This window comes from Polistes dominula, unplaced genomic scaffold (assembly GCF_049000335.1).
Source record: "Polistes dominula isolate Pdom_NZ unplaced genomic scaffold, Pdom_raw_medaka contig_482, whole genome shotgun sequence".
Lineage (NCBI taxonomy): Eukaryota > Metazoa > Arthropoda > Insecta > Hymenoptera > Vespidae > Polistes > Polistes dominula.
In genome coordinates, this window is record NW_028301016.1 from 261,585 (window position 1) to 282,483 (window position 20,899).

A 20,899-nucleotide genomic window follows, 5' to 3' on the forward strand; every position below is an offset into this window, starting at 1 on the left:
GATCCATCACTCCTACGATCAATTTGTATTCCAAGGTACGTGTTGGCATCCGATACCGTGATCTCAAATTCACTCCTTAGATGTTTTATAAATTGATCAGCTGTTCTTGAATCTTCTGCTGCTATAGTCCATCAACTACATGTAATGACAAGATCAACTTTTTACCCTTGATGCTTGTAAATATACATGGATCTGCTTCCGTTGCTTTAAGTCCATATTTTTCTACAGATTTAGTAAACTTTTCATTCCAATATCTAGAACTTTGTTTTAAACCATATAATGTTTTCTTTAATTTGCATATTCTGTTTGAACCATCATCAAAACTTTCAGGTTGTTGCATATATATCTTGATCTAAATTTGCATATAAAAAGGCTGTCTTAACGTCGAATTGTTTAGAAACCATACTCTCTTGTGCAGCAATAGCAAGCATAATTCTAATAGAGGTGAACCTGACTACTGGACTAAATACTTATCGTAGTTTACACCTTTTTGTTGTGCACAACCTTTTACCACTAGACGAGCTTTATATCTGTTTATATTACCATTTACATCTTTTTTAATTTTATAAACCCAGAGATTATTCAAAATTTTGACATGTTTCTTTGAAATATCTACCAATTCCCAAACTTCATTTTTGTTTAATGAGTCAATTTCCTCGGACATAGCTTTCTTCCATTCCGATGCTTCTTGACTTCTCATTGCATTCGTGAATGTAACCGGTTTTTCTGATGCAATGAGCAATTCTTCTATATTTACAAAATCCTGGTATCTCTTTGGTCGTTGTAAATTTTCCCTATACTTAGTTGCCTAGTATTTTCAATTTTAAATTCTATCTTTTCTTGTTCCTCTTCAATATATCTTCTTCAAGTTGTACATCTTCTGGTCATTTTCTTTTCCCAACATCTTGTTCATCTTCACTATTATTATTTACAGATCCATTGACATCATAGTTATCTAATTCAGGTAAGTGAACTTCTTGGTCATCGTGTTCAATAGAGTCTTTGTATATTCCAGGTAAATTTACTAATTGGTCGTCTTTTTCTTTTGGGTTATTATATATCCTACCAGTAAACTTTACATTTATCTATATCTTAACTTTATTCGTTTCAGGATACCATACTCGATAACCCTTTACATTATCTCAATAACCAATGAATACTCCATGTTCTCCTTTACAACTAAGTTTTTTTCTTTTGATATCTGGTACGTATGTATATACTTCCTCTCCAAAAATATGAAATTGCTGAATTTCTGGTTTCTTACCATACCATAATTCGTATGGATTCATACCTTTCACTGAACTGTTTTCGGTAAGATTCAACACATAGACTGTAGTATTTGCAGCTTCTGCCCATAGTTCTTGTTTAAAATTACCAGACAATAGCAGTGTCCTCATTCCTTTGACTACAGTCCTGTTTTGTCATTCTGCTGAGCCATTTTGCTCTGGGAAATAGGCCACTGAACGCTGATGTTCTACTCCATGTTTCATAAGAATCCCTGCCACATTCTTATTAATAAATTCCAATCCATTGTCCGATCTAAACGTCTTTATTCCACCAGGACAATGTTTATTTGCCTTCAGAAGGAAATTCCTGATGTAATCTGTTGCATCTGACTTAACTATCAAAAAATAAATAAAACAAAAATGTAAGTAATCATCTTTTAATAGTAGCAAATACCTGAAACCTTTTAGAGATTTTGTGGGATAAGGCCCACACACGTCTCCATGTATCAATTCCCCAATTTGATGAGTTTTTGAATCATTTTGCTAAAATGGTAGACGATGCAACTTTCCTTTTGCGCAGTCATGGCAGAAAGGCTCTTCTTTATCTTTAACTTCTATATTGGAAGCTTTTAGTATATTCTTCACTTTAGCATAATTTTGATGTGCCAGTTTGCGATGTCAAGTTTCCAAAGAATCCGTAGTCATAATGTTGGCCTGTGTTATATCATTTTTTATAAATTCTTCATGTGGCATTATCACCTCAAATTTCATGGTGAATAGTCTGTCTGTTCGTTCACCCATTGCTACTACTGTCTTACCCCTAAAGAATGCACATATACTATTGTCTGATATTAGTTTTAATCCCTTATTCAAAGCTGCTCCTGAAGCAAAAAGATTATACTTTAATTTGGGAACGTATAGTACATTTGATAGATGACTTTTAACCCAGGATGATCCATTGTATGCTCGTATATTAATGCTTCCTTTGTCTACTCCTTGCAAGAAATTTCCATCTCCAATGCGTATCATTTGTTCTGATCTGAGGGTCTCATATTCAACAAACCAATCCTTATTGTGAGTCGTGTGTTCTGTTGCTCCCGAAACCATGTACCATGTATCCACTATCTGATTTGTTTGCTGTAATGCATGTATCCTAGTTTCCGATTGTTTTTCGTAAACCGCAACAAGTTTATCCCACATGCTTTTAGAATTATCACAGTTAATGATATGCATCACACCCTGTTCAGAAATGGTAGTAGCAATTATCTTTTGCGCGATAGCATCTGCTTTGTACCATGCGGCTTTGTTCTTCTCATAATCTCTTTTGGCTTCTGCGCTTGCATTTGCATCCAAAGCTTCTGATGCCTCTTTACCTTTTACAATATCCCAGCGATCACATGACTTTAGCAAAATTGTCACATGGAATTTCCAGAGATTCCAATTATCAATACCTTCCAATTTTTTTATCCTTGCAAATTCATGCTCCATATTTGCGACCTATGAGGCTATCTTTCTCTTTTGCACTAAGGCTGGAATTTCCTCAAAGCACACAAAAAAAAAACAAAAATCTTCAAGCACACAGTGGGCCTATAACCTGTTAATTTATGTGGTTATATGGGATAAAATAGAAAGGATTACTTCAATAATTTCGGATATATTTAACATGAGGTACAGAACACGTGTTACATCGTAGAAACGTAGAAGAACAATGACAAAAGAATAGCGCAAAAAACAGGATTATCAACTTAACTTTTAAAACAAAAAGAAAATAACTGAATAAGAATAATACGAACCTAATAAGCTTAATTAAACTATTATATTTTTAGTCTTTAAAATTAATCTAATTTAACAATACAGTCTCAGATAACTATAATATAAATTAAATTAACATTTTTTAACAAATACATTTTTAATTATTAAAGTATCGAGTGTGCCAAATTAATTTGATTATTTTTATTTTCAACCTTTTAGGCATTACACGCCACTATAGCGGCTTTTGCGGACGCTATCTACCAGTACGACGCGCCACTATAGTGGCCTTCATAACATCTTTGAAAATATATTATACCTAATTTTATTATTAATTATTAAAATAATTTGTTTAAGTTAAAATATATGTGTATCATTTCTTTGAGAAAAATTATAATTTAATCATGAAAAACTTCATTAAAATGTACTTGCTTAGAGAACAGCCATTATTCGTCATACATCGTAGTTTTATCGTTTACACGTAATTCTCGTTGAACCCTGCCGTCACGGAGCTTAGATAGAAAAAGCACGCTCGCTATAGACAATTTGTCATAAATTGTGTCCTCTAGAAAAGTTACAAAATACCAATACTTATTTCTGTTATTAGGGCGGCATGGTGATCACCTTGATCTTAGTGATGTCACAGAAAACCGTTCAGCATTGCGTATTTGTAAACATACATGTGGATAAATATTTTTTAACAGTGCTCAAAATTTGTATGTTTTTCAAGAAATAAAAATAGTATTGTTAAAAATGGTGAACAAGTGTGCTATAAAAAATTGTTTTAGTGGCTCTTCAGCTGAAAGGAAATTAAAATCGGAGTTAAATCAACGACAAACAACTTTATAACCAATATAAAATATATAACATTATTTAAAATTTTTCTCCCTTCATTAGTTTGCTTGTTTGCCAAATTTTAAATAAATAATTTAATAAGCAATAATTACATAAATCTGTTTATAATTTCAGGTATGTGCAAATGATTTTATTTAATATTGTTGAGCGCTTAATTTAAAAAATGGATTCAAGTAGCTACAGCGCACCCTGGAATAAAACTTTATTTGTTCTATATTTTGGGGACGCTTTTACACATAGTGAGCGTGCTCAGTGATCCCATTCGTACAATAATTTGAGGCTCTGTATGATCCAAAATTCGTGGTGTACGATCCATTTGGAATTTCGAAAACTTGATGACCTTTTTTTTAGTCAACAAATTTTGGAAAGGTCACCCCTATCACCCCTACCACCCCACCACCACCATGATCCGTGTACGATTCGTGTACGATCTCTGTAGGAACAAGTCTATCTCCCTGCGGGCCGCCGTTTTTATCGTTTTTATGATAGGGTTTTGAAGTTGATGATTTGGACACTTTTTCTACATTTTGAAAATCTCGCCCGAGAAATTGTCGGATTTCAAATTTTCCCGGGGCGTACGATAATTTTCCGGCGCGTACGATAATTTTACGCCCCTGTGTCGATCAGACGAACTAAAGTCTCTGGGATCACTGAGCGTGCTCCTTCTATCTAAGCTCCGTGGGTTAAACGATCATAACTTCCGTTTTAACTCGAATTTTTTACCTAACCTAAAAACCATTTATAGAAACGCATTTTCTTTAGCATTTTTTGTACGAGTTAGAGATCTATCAAATTAATGGCGTGTCAGAAGTATCATTTTCATCATTGTACATTAAATAAAAAAAATTGTCCTTTAAAGTTATCGAAATGATTTATGCAATATTAGAAAAAGATGTCGAATTTATTAATATAAAAATGATTTTAATATAAATTAACTTACTTGCCAAACGAATCATCGTAAGACCCCACCAAACGCTCCAACCCCATCCAACGAGACAAAATAGAACTGTGAATAATTGGCTGACTCCTACTATCAGATTAACAATAAATGCACCGAATCTTGCCTTGACACTAGCCACGGCTGAAAATCTTGGTTGTCCTGTGCAAAAATTAAAAAGTCCGCTCCAAACAGTACCTAAAAAAAATTCAAAGAAAAATTGAAAGAAAAACATAAATTGTTACATTTTCTGTTTATTTCTTACCTGTACCAGGTAATAAGACGTTCCAAACAAGACAAAACCAAGCTAGTGGAACTGGTAAACAAGGAATGGCACCTCGCATCAATGAGTTGTGCTCTACCAAAACGTCAGGTATCTTGGCCTTTGGTTCCTATAATCAATCAAAATAATAAACGTACATTTTTTTAAAGAGAAAATTATTGTATCGTTGATATACTATTTCGATGTTATATTTTAAATATTTGTGCAAAAAGCAATATTTTTTGTAAAATTTCGTTATCAACTTTTTAACTGTGTTTGACGATTATACTCGACATAATTTTATTTTAGCGGCATAATTATAAATATACACTAATTAGATTTTATTTCAAATTTAAACACACGTATTAAATATAATATAATTAATATTATATTAATATTAATTTATTAATATATGTATTAATTTAATATAATAATTAAATATATGTTAAGATCTATCAAAAAAAAAATTATATTTAATTTTTTATTAAATATTTAATCATTAAACTATAATAAATAAAGAATAATAATTGTATATTTTTGTGTACAAATAAAAGTAATATTATTTAAAAGAAGTAGGGCCACAAAAAATTTTTTTTCGATAGATACCAATGTTAGCGAATTATGATTGTATTTTTGTTAAGGTTGAAAAAAAGGTTGTTACCTCGGAAAGTGGAGGTGGTGCTACGCTAGTCAAACTGTGCTTGGCACGTATATCTCTTGTGCGTTGTACATCCGCACTTTTGCATTTACAGCTGGCAAAAAGTCGTCGGCAAAGGGCGGATAATCTTCTCTCAGGAGGGCAACAGAGATTAGGCTCGTCCGGTGCTACTCTGTCTCTTCTTGTACAACATCTAATTCCCTTGGGACGTGGACATCTTGGAGGGGTAAAAAAAGAAAGTAAATTATACATTCAAAATTATGGATTGAATTTTAAAATGAAAATTCGAATAATTCCAATTCTTATTCGAAACATGGAATGAATAACAAACATGTGTTGTTCAACAACAAACAATGAATTGTTTAATTTGTTTTTTTCTTTTCAAATCATTCTTTTAAATCATTTCATTTTTAATCATTCTAGAATTATTTTAATCATTTAAAAATGATTTTAATAAATCATTTAAAAACTGTAATTGGAAAAATAACAAAATTAATCTCCAGTTACCTGCATCTTTTCTTGAATTTGGACCAACAATCGATCGGTGTATCGTCAGCAATGTCCTGTCTCGTTTCCATTTGATTTTCCATACCAACGGTTTCTCTTTTTCTGGACCACGATAGGATCTTTGAATTACGACGACAAGCTAGACACCTCATACTGGGAAAACGTTCGTAATAACGGCCCAAGGTCTTTCTCCATCGACTTAAGGGCTTGTCGACACTTGGTCTATCTTCCTCCAAGGTAGTTTCACCTGCTGTCTGCAACGCCCTGCGCAACATAAAAATAAAAAGGTGTGCCTATCAAGCTTTTAAAATTATTAAGGACCCTCAAACCAGCTCGTTAATTTGACTCAAGGATGGGTTAACATATGGAAGTCTACTAAATTGGTGTTTCCTACCTAACTCAAGATTTGATACATATATATATATTCGTAATTAACGTGAACTATGTCTGAGAGTATCTTTTGCCTTACGGCACATTCCTTCAGGGACCCTTGAAAAAGGCGACACTAGATCTTTTCAAATAGTCTTCATTTGTTCGTTTGAAAGATAATGTAGCCGGTTTAAAAAATGTTTCGACTAAATTGTGCGGAACTTGAAAAACCAAACATGTTATTTGATATTGAGTTATATTTTATTTTGTATTTTTTTAAATGTAATATCTATAAATAAAATAATTCGTAAAATAAAAATAACAATATTACAAGTTAATTGCATTGCGTTAAATAAATTTCTTATCATTTCGAAATAAATTACCGCATAGACTAGATTATTATAACACTAGACATATTTGACGCATTAATTTAAATAATGAAATCACGATGTTTATTCTTTTATTTTAATACGTAAACACTGAAATTATAATGATGCACAAAGTTGCAAATTATGGTAATAGAATTGTTTGAGTAAAAGTAAGTGAAAAACCGATCGAAGGAGGAACACTCACGAGGAACGAAAATCGATTTGAATTTCTCGAGGGTAATCAGTTTGGAGTTTTGTCGTACGGTGACCGTTGAAAATAAGTGGGCACCCGGTGACCATCTTCGCAATCGTCGAACGACTCGCAAATTGCGGCTACCGCAGTACTCCTTGGAAGTTTGTAAAAGTCGCGATCATTGGAGGAAGGATTCGAGGACGATGGATGAAGGACGTGGGAGGAGTGGTTGATAGGTATTACTAGTGGTGGTGGTTGTTATTGTCGTGGTGGTGGTTGTGGTGGTGGTGGTAGCAATGCTGGCCGAGCCTAACAACAGTCACGCGATCATTTTCGACCGGCATCCCCTTAAGCCACACCATTTTAGTCTTAAACGTCTGGAGTAGCCACTACTAGCTTGACCACAGACTGAAAGATCGATAATACTGTACTGTTTAAGTTACTCATGCTGTTCTTACAGTACCTTGCACTTTGAGTTTTACTTTCTTACGAAACTTTGACTTAACTTCGATCATCTTTTATTTTCTCGATCGATTTTAATCAAATTTAGCTTTCCATCATTTTCTTATACATATAGTCGATTAAACTTTCTAAGAATATTGAGGATAATTTACTTTCTAAGGTTTATCGATAATTAAACGCGTATCGAATACGTTTTAAAAGTATATATTATTTATTCCTAGCGTAAAACTTTAAAGGGAAATATTTTTTTTATATTTTAATAAATTACGGTTAATATCTGTTCTTATTATATCGATTTTAAGATGATTAATTTTTCTAAGAATTTGTAGGTTTTATTTTTCCCAAGGTTTTTTGTAGTATCGATAATTGTACGTCATCTAATACCAGGAATATGTTTTCAAAGTAAATAGAATTCAATTAGTTTGTAATAAAATGTTTAGAAAATTAATAAAATTCGCCATGTAAAACTTAGTGGGAACTTTGATTTCTTTATCTTTTCAGAAACTTCATTAATATCTGTACTTATTATTGATTTTAAGCTGATTAATATTTTCTAAGAATATTTTAATATTTTATTTTTCAAGGTTCCTTGGGGTATCAATAACTATCATTAGGAATGAAGTATATATATATATATATATTTCAAAAACAAAAATAATTGTTACTCACACCAAATTTAGAAGTTCCTTTGATTTCTTCATTTTTTCATAAATTTAATTACATACTTGTTCTTATTATCGATTTTGCCGATTAATTTTCTGAGAATCTAAATATTACTTTTCAAGGTTCCTCAGAATATTGATATTTAACTGTATACATTCGTTACTAAGAATATTTTTTTAAAGTAAATATAATTGCTCCATGATCTCTGTTTTTTTTTTTTATATATCTCAGTTCGTGTTATTTTTTATTATGAATTATAAGAAGATTAATTTTCTAAGAATCTCGGAATAATTTGTTAATGTTTTTTGATTACATTGCTCAACACGAAAAACTGCGGATTCCTTTTAAATACTTTATCTTTTAATAAACTGAAAGAAATATTTTGTAATATTATTGATTTTAAACAGAGATTGATTTTTTTTAAATGATAGAATTACTTTCCAAGGTTTCTTGGGGTATAAATAATTATCATTGGAAATCAAGAATATATTTTTAAATTAAATAGAAATTATTTATCGTACAAAACTGAAACACTCCTTAAATTTCTTCATCTTTCGATCAATCTCAACTAATGTCTGTAAATTTAATTATTCTTCGAATAAAACTGAAGATTTTTCTTTTTAAATTTAACACACTTTCTAATCAATTTTCATGATCTAAGCTTACTTTTGTTTACAATTAACGGATAAATTGAATAAAAACTTATAAAATACTTTTTTACTTTCCTTCATAGAATGAGTCTCGTTATCGATAAAAACCATGAGATGTTCTATCGATAATATGTTTTTAAAGTAAACGTAATCATTGAGAAGTTTAATGAAGCGATTGGTAGTAAAGTTTCTTAGCAAAGTTTTTAGATAAATCATAAGACGCTACTTGAAAATTGCGAAAAGTCTTAAAGGAAGCACGCGGAGAGTTAATCGATAGGGCGTGACCCTGGAGAAATACGATGACGATGAAAGGTACAGACCATAGAGAGGATATGTAAAAATAGAAACAAAGCAGGCCTGAGATAACATTTCTTTCAGATTACCATACACATACACACACATACACATATACACTTATCTGATATTTAAATGCTTTTTACTTCTTCGATCTCATAAAAATTCTTTAAAAATTTGGTAAGCACAGGAAGAGATAAAAACGAATAACTATGATGATTGTTGTAAAAAGAAAATCTAATTTTAAAGACGAATCAAATTTATATCTCATGTTTTTACTGAATATATGAGCCGTTTATTTTAAAAGTGGCTTAACTCCGTTTATGTTCGAATCGAGATATTGAAGGGTTTGCTTTTCGAAGCAATTAAAAATATACCTAAATACTAACGAGTCATACTGCTTAAGTGTATCTAAGAGTGTTAAATTTATAGTTCCTATTAAAATAGTGGCAATTATATGCGTTTTCTTACCACGAATGGAGTTAAGCCACTTTCAAAATTAACAACCAGATTTATTATAAAATTTCGAAGGGGCCTAAGTCCATTCAACATAATTTAAGATGCTTCAAATTGAAAAAAAATAATACTCAATTTGTTTTACATATATTTAAAACACTTCAGAAACATAGTTTATGCGATTCAAAACATTTTTTAACTATATAACTTACAAAATTACAAACATAACCTACAAAACAATTTACTATTTTGTGTATATGAAAGAGATTTGAAGAAATTATGATGTTCCGGTGGTATATATCGTAATAGGTCAATTATGTTCTTGAATTTTGCTGTTTTAATTTGTCTGATATTTTTATATGATGATTTCAATACAATATTTTCGAAATTTCTTGGTCTACCCCGACGTGGTAATAAATTCAGTACTTCAAATTTTCATTCTCATTTATTGATATCTTATAGAAAATTTGATACAGTTTATTTCTGATAAAACGCATCCAACATATTTTTAACCAGTTTATTGATTCTTCATTACAATTCTTTACACTTTTAAAAATTGCGTCTTCTAATAATTTTGTAAATACAAAATCTTTTTGTCTCATTTTATTTATAATAAAGTATTATTTTATTTATTAGGAACATAAGCAATCTCAAATGCTTTATTGATACATAACATGAAGTTGTACAATAATCAGGTACAATCGGAAAATAATAATTGACAAATGGAGTTAGGCCACTTTTAAAATAAGCTTTTTTATCATTCTATTAATCAACAAATTTTCTTGTTACAAAATCTTCATGATTTTAAATATAATAGTAACAAATTGCTTCAGAATAAAAAAATCATGTAAAAATGTAACTATTACGGTAATTAACTCGATTTTTTTGGAAAACAGAGTTAGGCCACTTCCAAAATAAACGGCTCACATGCATATATATATATATATATATATATATATTATAAATATAGATAATATACTATATTATATTAATATACTATCTATAGTATATAGTATATAGTATAATATAGTATCTATAGTATATATATATTTAATATCGATATATAATATAGATATATATATAAAGGAGATATCAATATTTAAATTATTTTTAAGATGTTCGACTATTTTTAGTAAGTACTTATCTTTGGATTGTGTTTTATCATCCTTGTGATAACTCATCCAGTGTACTGATTAATTTTTTGTGGATGGCCATTTATTGAGTTTTTTTTTGCAGTTTCTTTCTTAATCTATGCCTATCAATGATACTTTGTATAGTAGATCGAAGTCTGTTTATAATTCGCGATATTTCTAATAAACTTTTACACTGATTATGTGTAAATTAATATTAATTTTTCTTTCTTCTATCGTTGTTTCAACACGTTTTCGTCCCATTTTTCGACAATAATTATTGATCTTAATAAATTTGAAGCTCAACTGATCCCGATAACGATTACAAACATACTGACGAGGTCAATTATAACTAGAAAGCAATCACACGTGATGTATTTATATTATGGTTTATATACGAACTTTCTTGTAAAGTTCTTGTACAGTTCGAAATAAGAAATGTACAAATAGTTACTGCTCGTATGTTGTCGTTTACCTTGTCAATTTTATAATTCATTTAAAAAAATAATTTTTTGCTTCATTACATCTATTGCAGAGACTTTCAAGAATATGTATAAATTCATCGTTTATAAAAAATTGGTTAATAAACTATAATTTCACAACATTTTATTTCAAAATTATCGGTGTACGATTACTTTTTACACGCACTGTATTTTTTCGTGAATACATATTTTACTTAGTTACGTTATATAACAATTAATTTAAGTGTATAATAAAATACTTTTCATATGCTTTCTCCGTAAAATGCTTTGTTATTTGGTATATTACTATTAAGTTATTTGAGCAATTTATTTGGAAAGTGCCCAACTCCATTTTCCAAAAAAATCGAGTTAAATATTATAATAGTTACATTTTTACATGATCTTTTTATTGTGAGAGAGAAGTTACTTTTTATTAATATATTTAAATTCATTAAGATTTAGTAACATGAAAATTTGCTAGTTAATGAAATGATGAAAAAGTTTAATTTGAAAATGGCCTAAGTCTAATCATAGTCATCAAAAACATATTATTTCCTACAGAATGTTAATAATATTAAGTTTGCATTACTATACATAAAAAGAGGCCATTTACAAACTTAAAATAGCAGAACTTCATGGAGATTTATTATACCACCTGCAAACCATAGTTTTTTTAAATTCCTCTCTCATACACAAACTGAAAAAGACTCAATAATCTATCTATTTATATATAAAAGTTTAATTTTATTTTTTTTCTGAACTTTTTAACTCCTGTTTTTAAGAAAAGAAAGGAATTTAAAAGGAAGTATTTAGTACACCAAAGTTTAATAAAACACGTTCAAGCACGCTAAATTCGGTTTTTTGTAGTACATACGTTTATATAACATCCATTTATTTTCTTTGAAATTTTTTTATGAGATGTTATTTATTGGTGTCTTCAATAGTAAAAAAAAAACAATTAAGATAACATAAAATAAACCGCAAGTTCATTTTTTCAAAAATTGGTTAGCTTTGCCAGTAATTAATAAAACAATATTAATTTTAATGTAAAAATTATTTAACAAAGAATAAAAGTTGAATATTTTTTTGTTTTTATAATATAAAAGTGTATACATTTATTTTTATTTCAAGGAAAACTTACTTTTCTTCTGGACTTGTACTTTTTAAAGAATTGAAAATGTCATTTCATTGATTTTGAAAGTGGCCTAAAGATCCAATCATAGCCATCAAAAACATATTATTTTCTAAATAATATTAATTATGCTAATTGGGATGATAAATCTGACACTTTTAGAAACCGAAAAACATTATTCTACAATATATCATCTGTTATCTATATTTTTAAATTTAATCCAATACAAACCCTTTAATATCTTCATTCAAACATAAATGAACTTAGACCACTTTTAAAATTAACCGTTCATTTGATGAGTAAACTGAATTATACATTTTAAAGATAACATTTAATATACAAAAGAAGTTGTCAGCCTAAATACGTTGGATCACTAGTTTCCGTCAGATTATTACAATTAAGCATCGTAAGCACAGTTAGAAAAACGGATGGGTGACTTGTTTGCAAAAACAGAAAACCGCATGCCTGGTAAAAAGAAGATGCGACTTTTTTGATAGTAGTGGATAAACGTGAGAAGGTGCTCGTAGAGAAGTAACTCGAAACTTTAAAATGGGAAGGTAAAAATACACAACATACACAAAAGAAATATGTATACATTAGCATAATCTTATTGTGTCATATTCTTCACGCATTCAACTTCAAGCATTTTGAACATAATAACAGATTAGTCTAAAAAATAAAAAATTAAAATAAATCCAAAAAAATCAACGTATATTCACTAGAAGTACATTTACCAAGCACAAATAATATTCAATTGAACTACGAACATTTTGCTATAGTTGAAAATGTTAATATATCTCGGTTATACACTTGGACAAAAGATTACCTTGATAAAAGTATATACGAATGAAAAAGAAAAATAGGTAGACATAAACTGAAAAAAAGTTATAAATAAAGAATAATCATTTAATGAAATCTTATAAATAAAAAAAAGAAAAAATGTTCTTCACATATAACAGGGTATTATTTGTTATATAATTCAATAAGTATCATATAAATACTAATAATAGTATATATACATAAATTGTGTTTTATCTTAAATATAAAAATTTATTATAATATTTTATGATAGCGGCGTATTCGCACGTCGATATCTACATTTTAATCTTAATTTAATCACAAGTAAAGCGATTAATCATCAACACAGGTAGACACGTCTACGTGACTCCGGATTAGTTAACCCTTCGGTTCCGCTTTGTCCTGCTTTCCATTGGCCGCAAAGGCGTAACGATAGAACGCGTGACGACGCAAACCAAGCGTAAAAGTCGATTCGTAGTATAATATTATTTTCTATGCTAGTATGCTAAGGACAGAACGCAACGTATGTATATGGAAAAAAAGAAAAGAAAAGAAACACCAGCGTTACGAGCTAACTTCGTGATCAATTTCTTCAATTTCTGAACATATTTTATCTACATACTTACAATTATATTATCTCTAACTCGTAAGAAAACAAAATTTCTTTTCTTCTTATATTGAATTTTGTATACGTTACCATTAAAATATAATAATTCAATTTAATTTATGAAATAACAAAGTAATTCAGTAAATAACAAGGCATTTTAAGGAAAGCTTATAAGAAAGAATTTTATATATTCAAACTAGTTGTTTTATGAGATTACTAGGTAAATTATAAATTCAAGAGAAATGAGTAGTCAAAATAGGTGATTAAAATTGGATTCCTTTTTAATCAGTAGTAAATTTTTAAGTTTGTGTCTTTTAAATTTCTTTTTGCATTTAATTTACTTCGTCTTATTTGTTAGGAATATTTGGACTAGGTAAAAAATTACTTGATATTTTAATAAAAAATAGAAACAAATTTATTTTCATATTTTTATCGAAGATAAATTAACCAAGTATGTGTCGTTGTGTTTTATATTTTGCCATTTTTAAAGAAAAAACAAAGTCATTAAAAGTTAACATATTAAAGCATTGTATTAAAATAACAGTAATATAAATTATATTTGTATACGTTAAAATATTTGTCTAATAATACATTTTGTATAAAATATTATCTAACTTCAATATAATGTAATATTTAGAGATTTTCAAATATGACAAATATCATGAGTTTAAAAACAAAAAAATGGAAAAAATAATATTTTATACAAAATGTTTATCTATCTTTTTATTTATAGTCGTGTTATCAAATTTTTAATATATGCATTAAAATTAAGTTTAAGTAATTTCCATATTAAAAAACATTGATTATGTTAATATCAATATTGATATGAATGTATCAATATTGAATGAATATAATCAATATTTTCTACTGAAGGAAAAATACTTCCATAGTTTACAACGTATTCTTATTGCCAGAATAACTATTTTACAAAAACAATGAACACAAAATTTTTCTTGTATTTAAAGAATATGTAATTAAAAAAAAAGTAGTTTAAATAACTATCATATCTTATCACAATGTGTAATATTAACTGTTGTTCTTAAATATACAGAAAAGCATACATTTTCATTTTTTTTCGTAAAGTAGTTATCCATTTATTCTTCAAAAATTTCAATGCGTTAATATTACTTTAAAATCTTGAGGATTGCGCTTCTTCTTACTAATACATAGCAAAATACAGTTATAATATATTCATGACGTATATTATTTTCTTCAAGATTACTGTCACATATGTATGTATATATGTTGAGTTATTTATTATAAAATATTAACATTTTTCAATGAAGAAAAAAGTGTCAAAAAGTGAAAAAAGTTCTCGTTTATATCCATTGATTTCCAATTATTTTATCGTTCCTATATTTTTTTCATTTTTATATTATTCATAAAGAAAAAATTTTTTCTACATTAAGTCATTTTATCTTCTTATTCTATAAATTGATCTTAGATAAGGGTAAGATGATTTATTATAGTGCAGAGTACCTTGATAAGATATTTCTTCTAAATTCAAATGAAGAGGACTATTATTTTCACAGTTATTAATCTCTTTAAAATTTGTTCTTTTTTGTTCTTATGTAGATACGAATCGTATTGAAAAATGCAATTGAGAAAAATTAGCATTCAATGGTTTCAATCTTTCCCCATCGATTAGATTTATAAATGAACCCAAGACATGCCAGATTATGCATTATACCACTAGCGTCAACTTTGAAAGCATCCTCAAAATAATCTAACGGCCATTCTGGATATGTTTTAACCATTGACACCCAAAATGATTCTACATCATAGAGAGTAAATGGTAATAATGAACCTTCTTCAACAGAATCAAATGTACAAGTGAATTGAAAAAACCAATGTTTAACTACAGCAAAACATACTTCATAATAAGAAAAAAAATTGTATAACATAATATCATGTGCAGTATTTTCAAGAGATACACATTTCCGATAAAAAGTCCAACATGTTTGTACGATTATTACTAATTTCCTATTTATATATAAAGGCATTTTAAACAAGAACCAAAAAACTTTTCAATGCAAATCGTGACGTTCAGATATAAAAATAAACAATTACATGAATGCTTAACTTTACTTTTATGTAAATTTCCTTTTATTTAATTGCTATCTATAGATGACTTTCAATTATTACAAATTGAAATATATAACGTTACGCACTGTTCTGAGTGGATTTCATTTGATAGAAGTAGTCATTATTATTATCAAATATTAAGATTTCTCAAAATAAACAAACAATTATAATATTTTGTAAACCTGTAAGATTATATCGTTTTAGTGGTTTAATTTAAGGAATAGTTTAGCCAGTATATGTAATTCTATCAATTAACCGATAATTCTTTCTAATAAAATACCATGAAAATTTACTTACATGATTATTTTCAAGAAAATCTCTTTTAAATCTTGGATAATTTAAACTGATTTGATTTTCGATTCTGTGACCGACTGTCCTTATGAAAACAAGCGTTGATAAACATTGATGTGACAGATATCATAGCGTATCAAAGAATATACTAATGATATTCTAATCGAATATAAGTATGCTGATAAGTATCTTGCTTTTAGATGAAGACAATTTAGAAAATGAAATTTTCTCAAAATTTTGTGAAGTTATAATATTAGGTATTTGTAGAGAAAAATGACAAAAAAAAATGTTTTTCTTGTACGGTTTGATTGAAAATTCATAATGTATAAATTACACACTTTGCAGAATCACGCGGAATCCAACAATTATTTTTTTGGTCGTATTGGAAACGAAGAAGATCCATATTCCTATGTATAGTTTCTCGTGTAACTTTTAAGGCATCCATAAAGTGATCAGTAGTCCAGGTAGGATTTTTAAACATATGTCGTTTAGAAAAAGCAAACGATCTCTGTACATTCTAATAAGTGTCATTCCCACATGCTTTTGATGGTAGCAGAAAAAAATATACCAAAAGCTAATTGTTTGAAAACATACAACTGGATATTTAAAATATTTTAATAACATGAGCTCCTGTTCACAATTTTCAACACTTATGCCCTCACAAAATTTTTGATGAATTAGTATTAATATATCATTTAAACTGTCATCAGCCATAATCAGAGATATTAATCAAGGAGTGTAAAACTTATCAGTGCAAAAAATCTTGATATCCAAATATTACAATAATTCACTATATGTATGCTTAACTAAGCTTTTATATAAATTTCGTTCTACGTAATTGCTTTACATAGATAATTTTATAGTAATACAAATCGAAATATAAAATGTTACGTACTGGTCTGTGTTGATTTAATTTGCTTGAAGTTGTCGTTATTAATGTAACACATTAGGATTTCTCAAAATCAACAAACAATAATAATATCCTTTAAAACTTTAGGATTTTATCATTTCATTGGTTTAATTTAAGGAATAGTTTCGTCAGTGTACGTAAATTCTGTGTATCAAGGTATAATTCGTTCTGATGAAATACCATGTAAATTTAATAAGACGATTATTTTGGAGAAAATCTCTTTTAAATCTTGGATAATTTAAATTGATTTGATTTTCGATTCTGTACCGATTGTCCTTATGACAACAAGCATTGATAAACACTGATGCCATACATATCATAACGTATCAAAGAATATACTAACGATATTCTAATCGAATATAAGTATGCTGATGTGTATCTTGCTTTTAAATGAAGACAATTCGGGGAATGAAATTACCTCAAAATTTAGTGAACTTATGAAATTAAGTATTTGTAGAGAAAAATGACAAAAAATTTGACCATTTAAAGTTACCCGAAACAAATGAACAAGTGATTTAAAGAAATAGCCATCATATGTTATCCAAATGTATAATATTTACTATTGTTCTTTAATATACAGGAGAGCATACATTTTTATTATTTTTTGTAAAATAGTTATCCTTTATTACTTCAAAAATTTTTATGATTTAATATTAGTATAAAATTTTAATGACTGCATTCCTTTTTTATTTTACATAATAAGATAATGTTATTAAATTTATACATGTCGAATATTATTTTCTTCAAGATCACTGACACATATATATGTACATGGAATCATTTTTGATACAATAATAAAATTTTTCTATGAAGACAAATGTATCATTCATTGTTGATATATTCATTGATTTCCAATTATTTTATCATTTGTTAAATATAGCATATTTTAATATTAACACATTCGCGACAATTATATTTTTTCCGATTCTCATACTAAGTACCGGCCAAAATAATGAAATTTTAAACAACAATAATTTTTAAATAAATTCTATATATAAATATATAAATTTAGGTTTCAATTATTTAAATTTATATTTAAATAATAAAAAATAATAATATAATGAATTAGTATTAATTTGAATACTACATTTAAATATTATATTTAATATTATATATATTAAATTAATATAATAATATATAATATATAATATTTAATTTTATTATAATATATTATATAGAAATTTATTTTTATTAGATTTTTAAAATGTAAATTATGATATGAATCACGTCAGGGGCAACCAGGAATAGAAGTTGAAAAGACGTGAATGCAAGTCAGCGGTCGCGAATGTGTTAATAATACAAAAAAAAATAGAAAAAAGGTATAACCACTTTCGGTTGACATTAAAATTTGATCTCTCAGAAGGTTAAAAATATTTATTATGACTGCTTTGTTGAACTAAATAATTTCGTTAAAAAGATTTAAATAAGTTTTATCCGTAGTAAGTAAGTTTTATAAAATAATTTTTTTCATGTTAAGTTTGATTGAAAATTCATAAAAAAGAATTTACTTAACTTGCACTTTCACACGGAATCCAACAATTTAATTTCCTGTCATGGCGATATTTAAGAGTACGCATGTAGTAAGATACAGTTGCTCGGGTAACTTTTAAAGCATCCATATAGTGCTCAGTAGTATAGGCAGGATTTAATGATAATAGTATACGTAGAAAAGCCATACGGTTATCAAAAATTATAGAATTTAATACTGCATTCGTAAACAAATGATACCGATTATATTGGAAAAAAGAATACCAATAGCCAATTGTTTGAAAGCATATATCAGGATAATTAAAAAGTTCTAATAACATGAGCTCTTGTTTACAATTCTCAACACTTATGCCATTAAGAAAATTTAGAAAAATTCTTTTTATTGTCAAACCGAATACAGATTCAGCCATAATCAGAGATAATAAACAAGGAGCGTAAAACTTATCAGTGCAAAAAATCTTGATATTCAAATATTACAATAAGTCACTATATCTATGCTTTACTTTACTTTTACATAAATTTCGTTTGAATTAATTTTTTTCTATGGATAAATTTGTAATATTACAAATCGAAATTGTTAACGTTACGTACTGGTCTGGGTTGATTTGATTTGATTTAATTTGAATGAAGTAGCCGTTTTTAGTGTCACATCTAAGGATTGCTTAAAATAAACAGACAAGAATAATATTCTTTAAAACTTTAGAATTTTATCGCATTATTGGTTTAATGTAAGGAATAGTTTGGCCTGTATTCGTAATTTTATCAGTAAACAGATAATTCTTGCTAATAAAATACCATAAAAATTTACTTACATGATTATTTCAAAGAAAATCTCTTTTATATCTTGGATAATTTAAACTGATTTGATTTTCGATTCTGTACCGATTGTCCTTATGACAACAAGCATTGATAAACACTGATGCCACACATATCATAACGTATCAAAGAATATACTAACGATATTCTAATCGAATATAAGTATGCTGATGTGTATCTTGCTTTTAAATGAAGACAATTCGGGGAATGAAATTACCTCAAAATTTTGTGAAGTAATTATATTTAGTATTTATAAATAAAAATTACAAAAAATAGACCATTTAAAGTTAACAAAAACAAATAAACATGTGATTTAAGAAATTAGCCGTCATATCTTATCACAATATATAATATTACCTATTATTCTTAAACATAGAGAAAAGCATACATTTAAAATTTTTTTTGTAAACTAGTTATCCTATATGTCTCCAAAAATTTCTATGACTTAATATTAATCTTAAGACTCAATGATTGCGTTCTTCTATATAATACATAACAATATAATATTATAATATATTCATGTCTTATAATTTTTTCTTTAAAAGCACTCGCACATATATATATATATATAGATGTTGTGTCATTTATAATATAATATTAAAATTTTTCAATTAGGACAAATGTTTTAATCATTCTCGTACATATTCATTGATTTCAAATTATTGTATTGTTTGTAGAATATTTCATATTTTAATATGAATAATACAAAAAAAATAAATAGAAAGAAAATATGACAACTGTCGGTTGACTTTGAAAACTGATTTCTCTCTTAGAAGGTTACAATAGTGATTAGTTATAATGGTGACTGCTTTGTAGAAATAAATAATTTCGTTAAAAATAATTAAATAAGTCTTATCCGTAGTAAATAAGTTTTATAAGATAATTTATTTCTTGTTAAGTTTGATTGAAAATTCATAACCAAGAACTTACTTAACTTGCACTTTCACACGGAATCCAACAATTTAGTTTACTATTATGGCGATAATGAATATTATCCATATAGCTAATTATAGTTGTTTGGCAAACTTTTAAAGCATCTGCATAGTGATCGGTAGTCCAGGTAGGATTTTTTATTATTAGTTCACGTAGAAAATAATCACCCTGTCCGATTACAAAATTTACTGCTTCTTCTCTCAGGTAATGTTCTTTATTTTCAAGGAAAATCGAATACCAAAAGTTAATTGTTTGAAAACATACAACTGGATATTTAAAATATTTTAATAACATGAGCTCCTGTTTACAATTCTCAACACTTATGCCCTCACAAAAATTTTTATAAATTTTTATTAATATTTTACTTAAACTATTATCAGCCATAATCAGAGATATTAATCAAGGAGCGTAAAACTTATCAGTGCAAAAAATCTTGATATCCAAATATTACAATAATTCACTATATGTATGCTTAACTTAGCTTTTATATCAATTTTGTTCTACGTAATTGCTTTATATAGATAATTTTATAATAGTACAAATCGAAATATATAATGTTACGTTCTGGTCTGTGTTGATTTAATTTGCTTGAAGTTGTC

The 20,899-nt window shown here is 27.8% G+C and overlaps 1 protein-coding gene across 1 annotated transcript in view; it reads right to left on the reverse strand.

Annotated features, from left to right (window-relative positions):
- stum (mechanosensory transduction mediator stumble) overlaps window positions 1-20,899 on the reverse strand; it is a 77,805-nt gene that overhangs the window by 10,430 nt on the left and 46,476 nt on the right. The window contains 4 exon segments of the mRNA XM_015317140.2: window positions 4,771-4,965; window positions 5,033-5,159; window positions 5,691-5,904; window positions 6,195-6,458. Of these exon segments, the coding sequence (XP_015172626.2) occupies window positions 4,771-4,965; window positions 5,033-5,159; window positions 5,691-5,904; window positions 6,195-6,458 (800 nt within the window).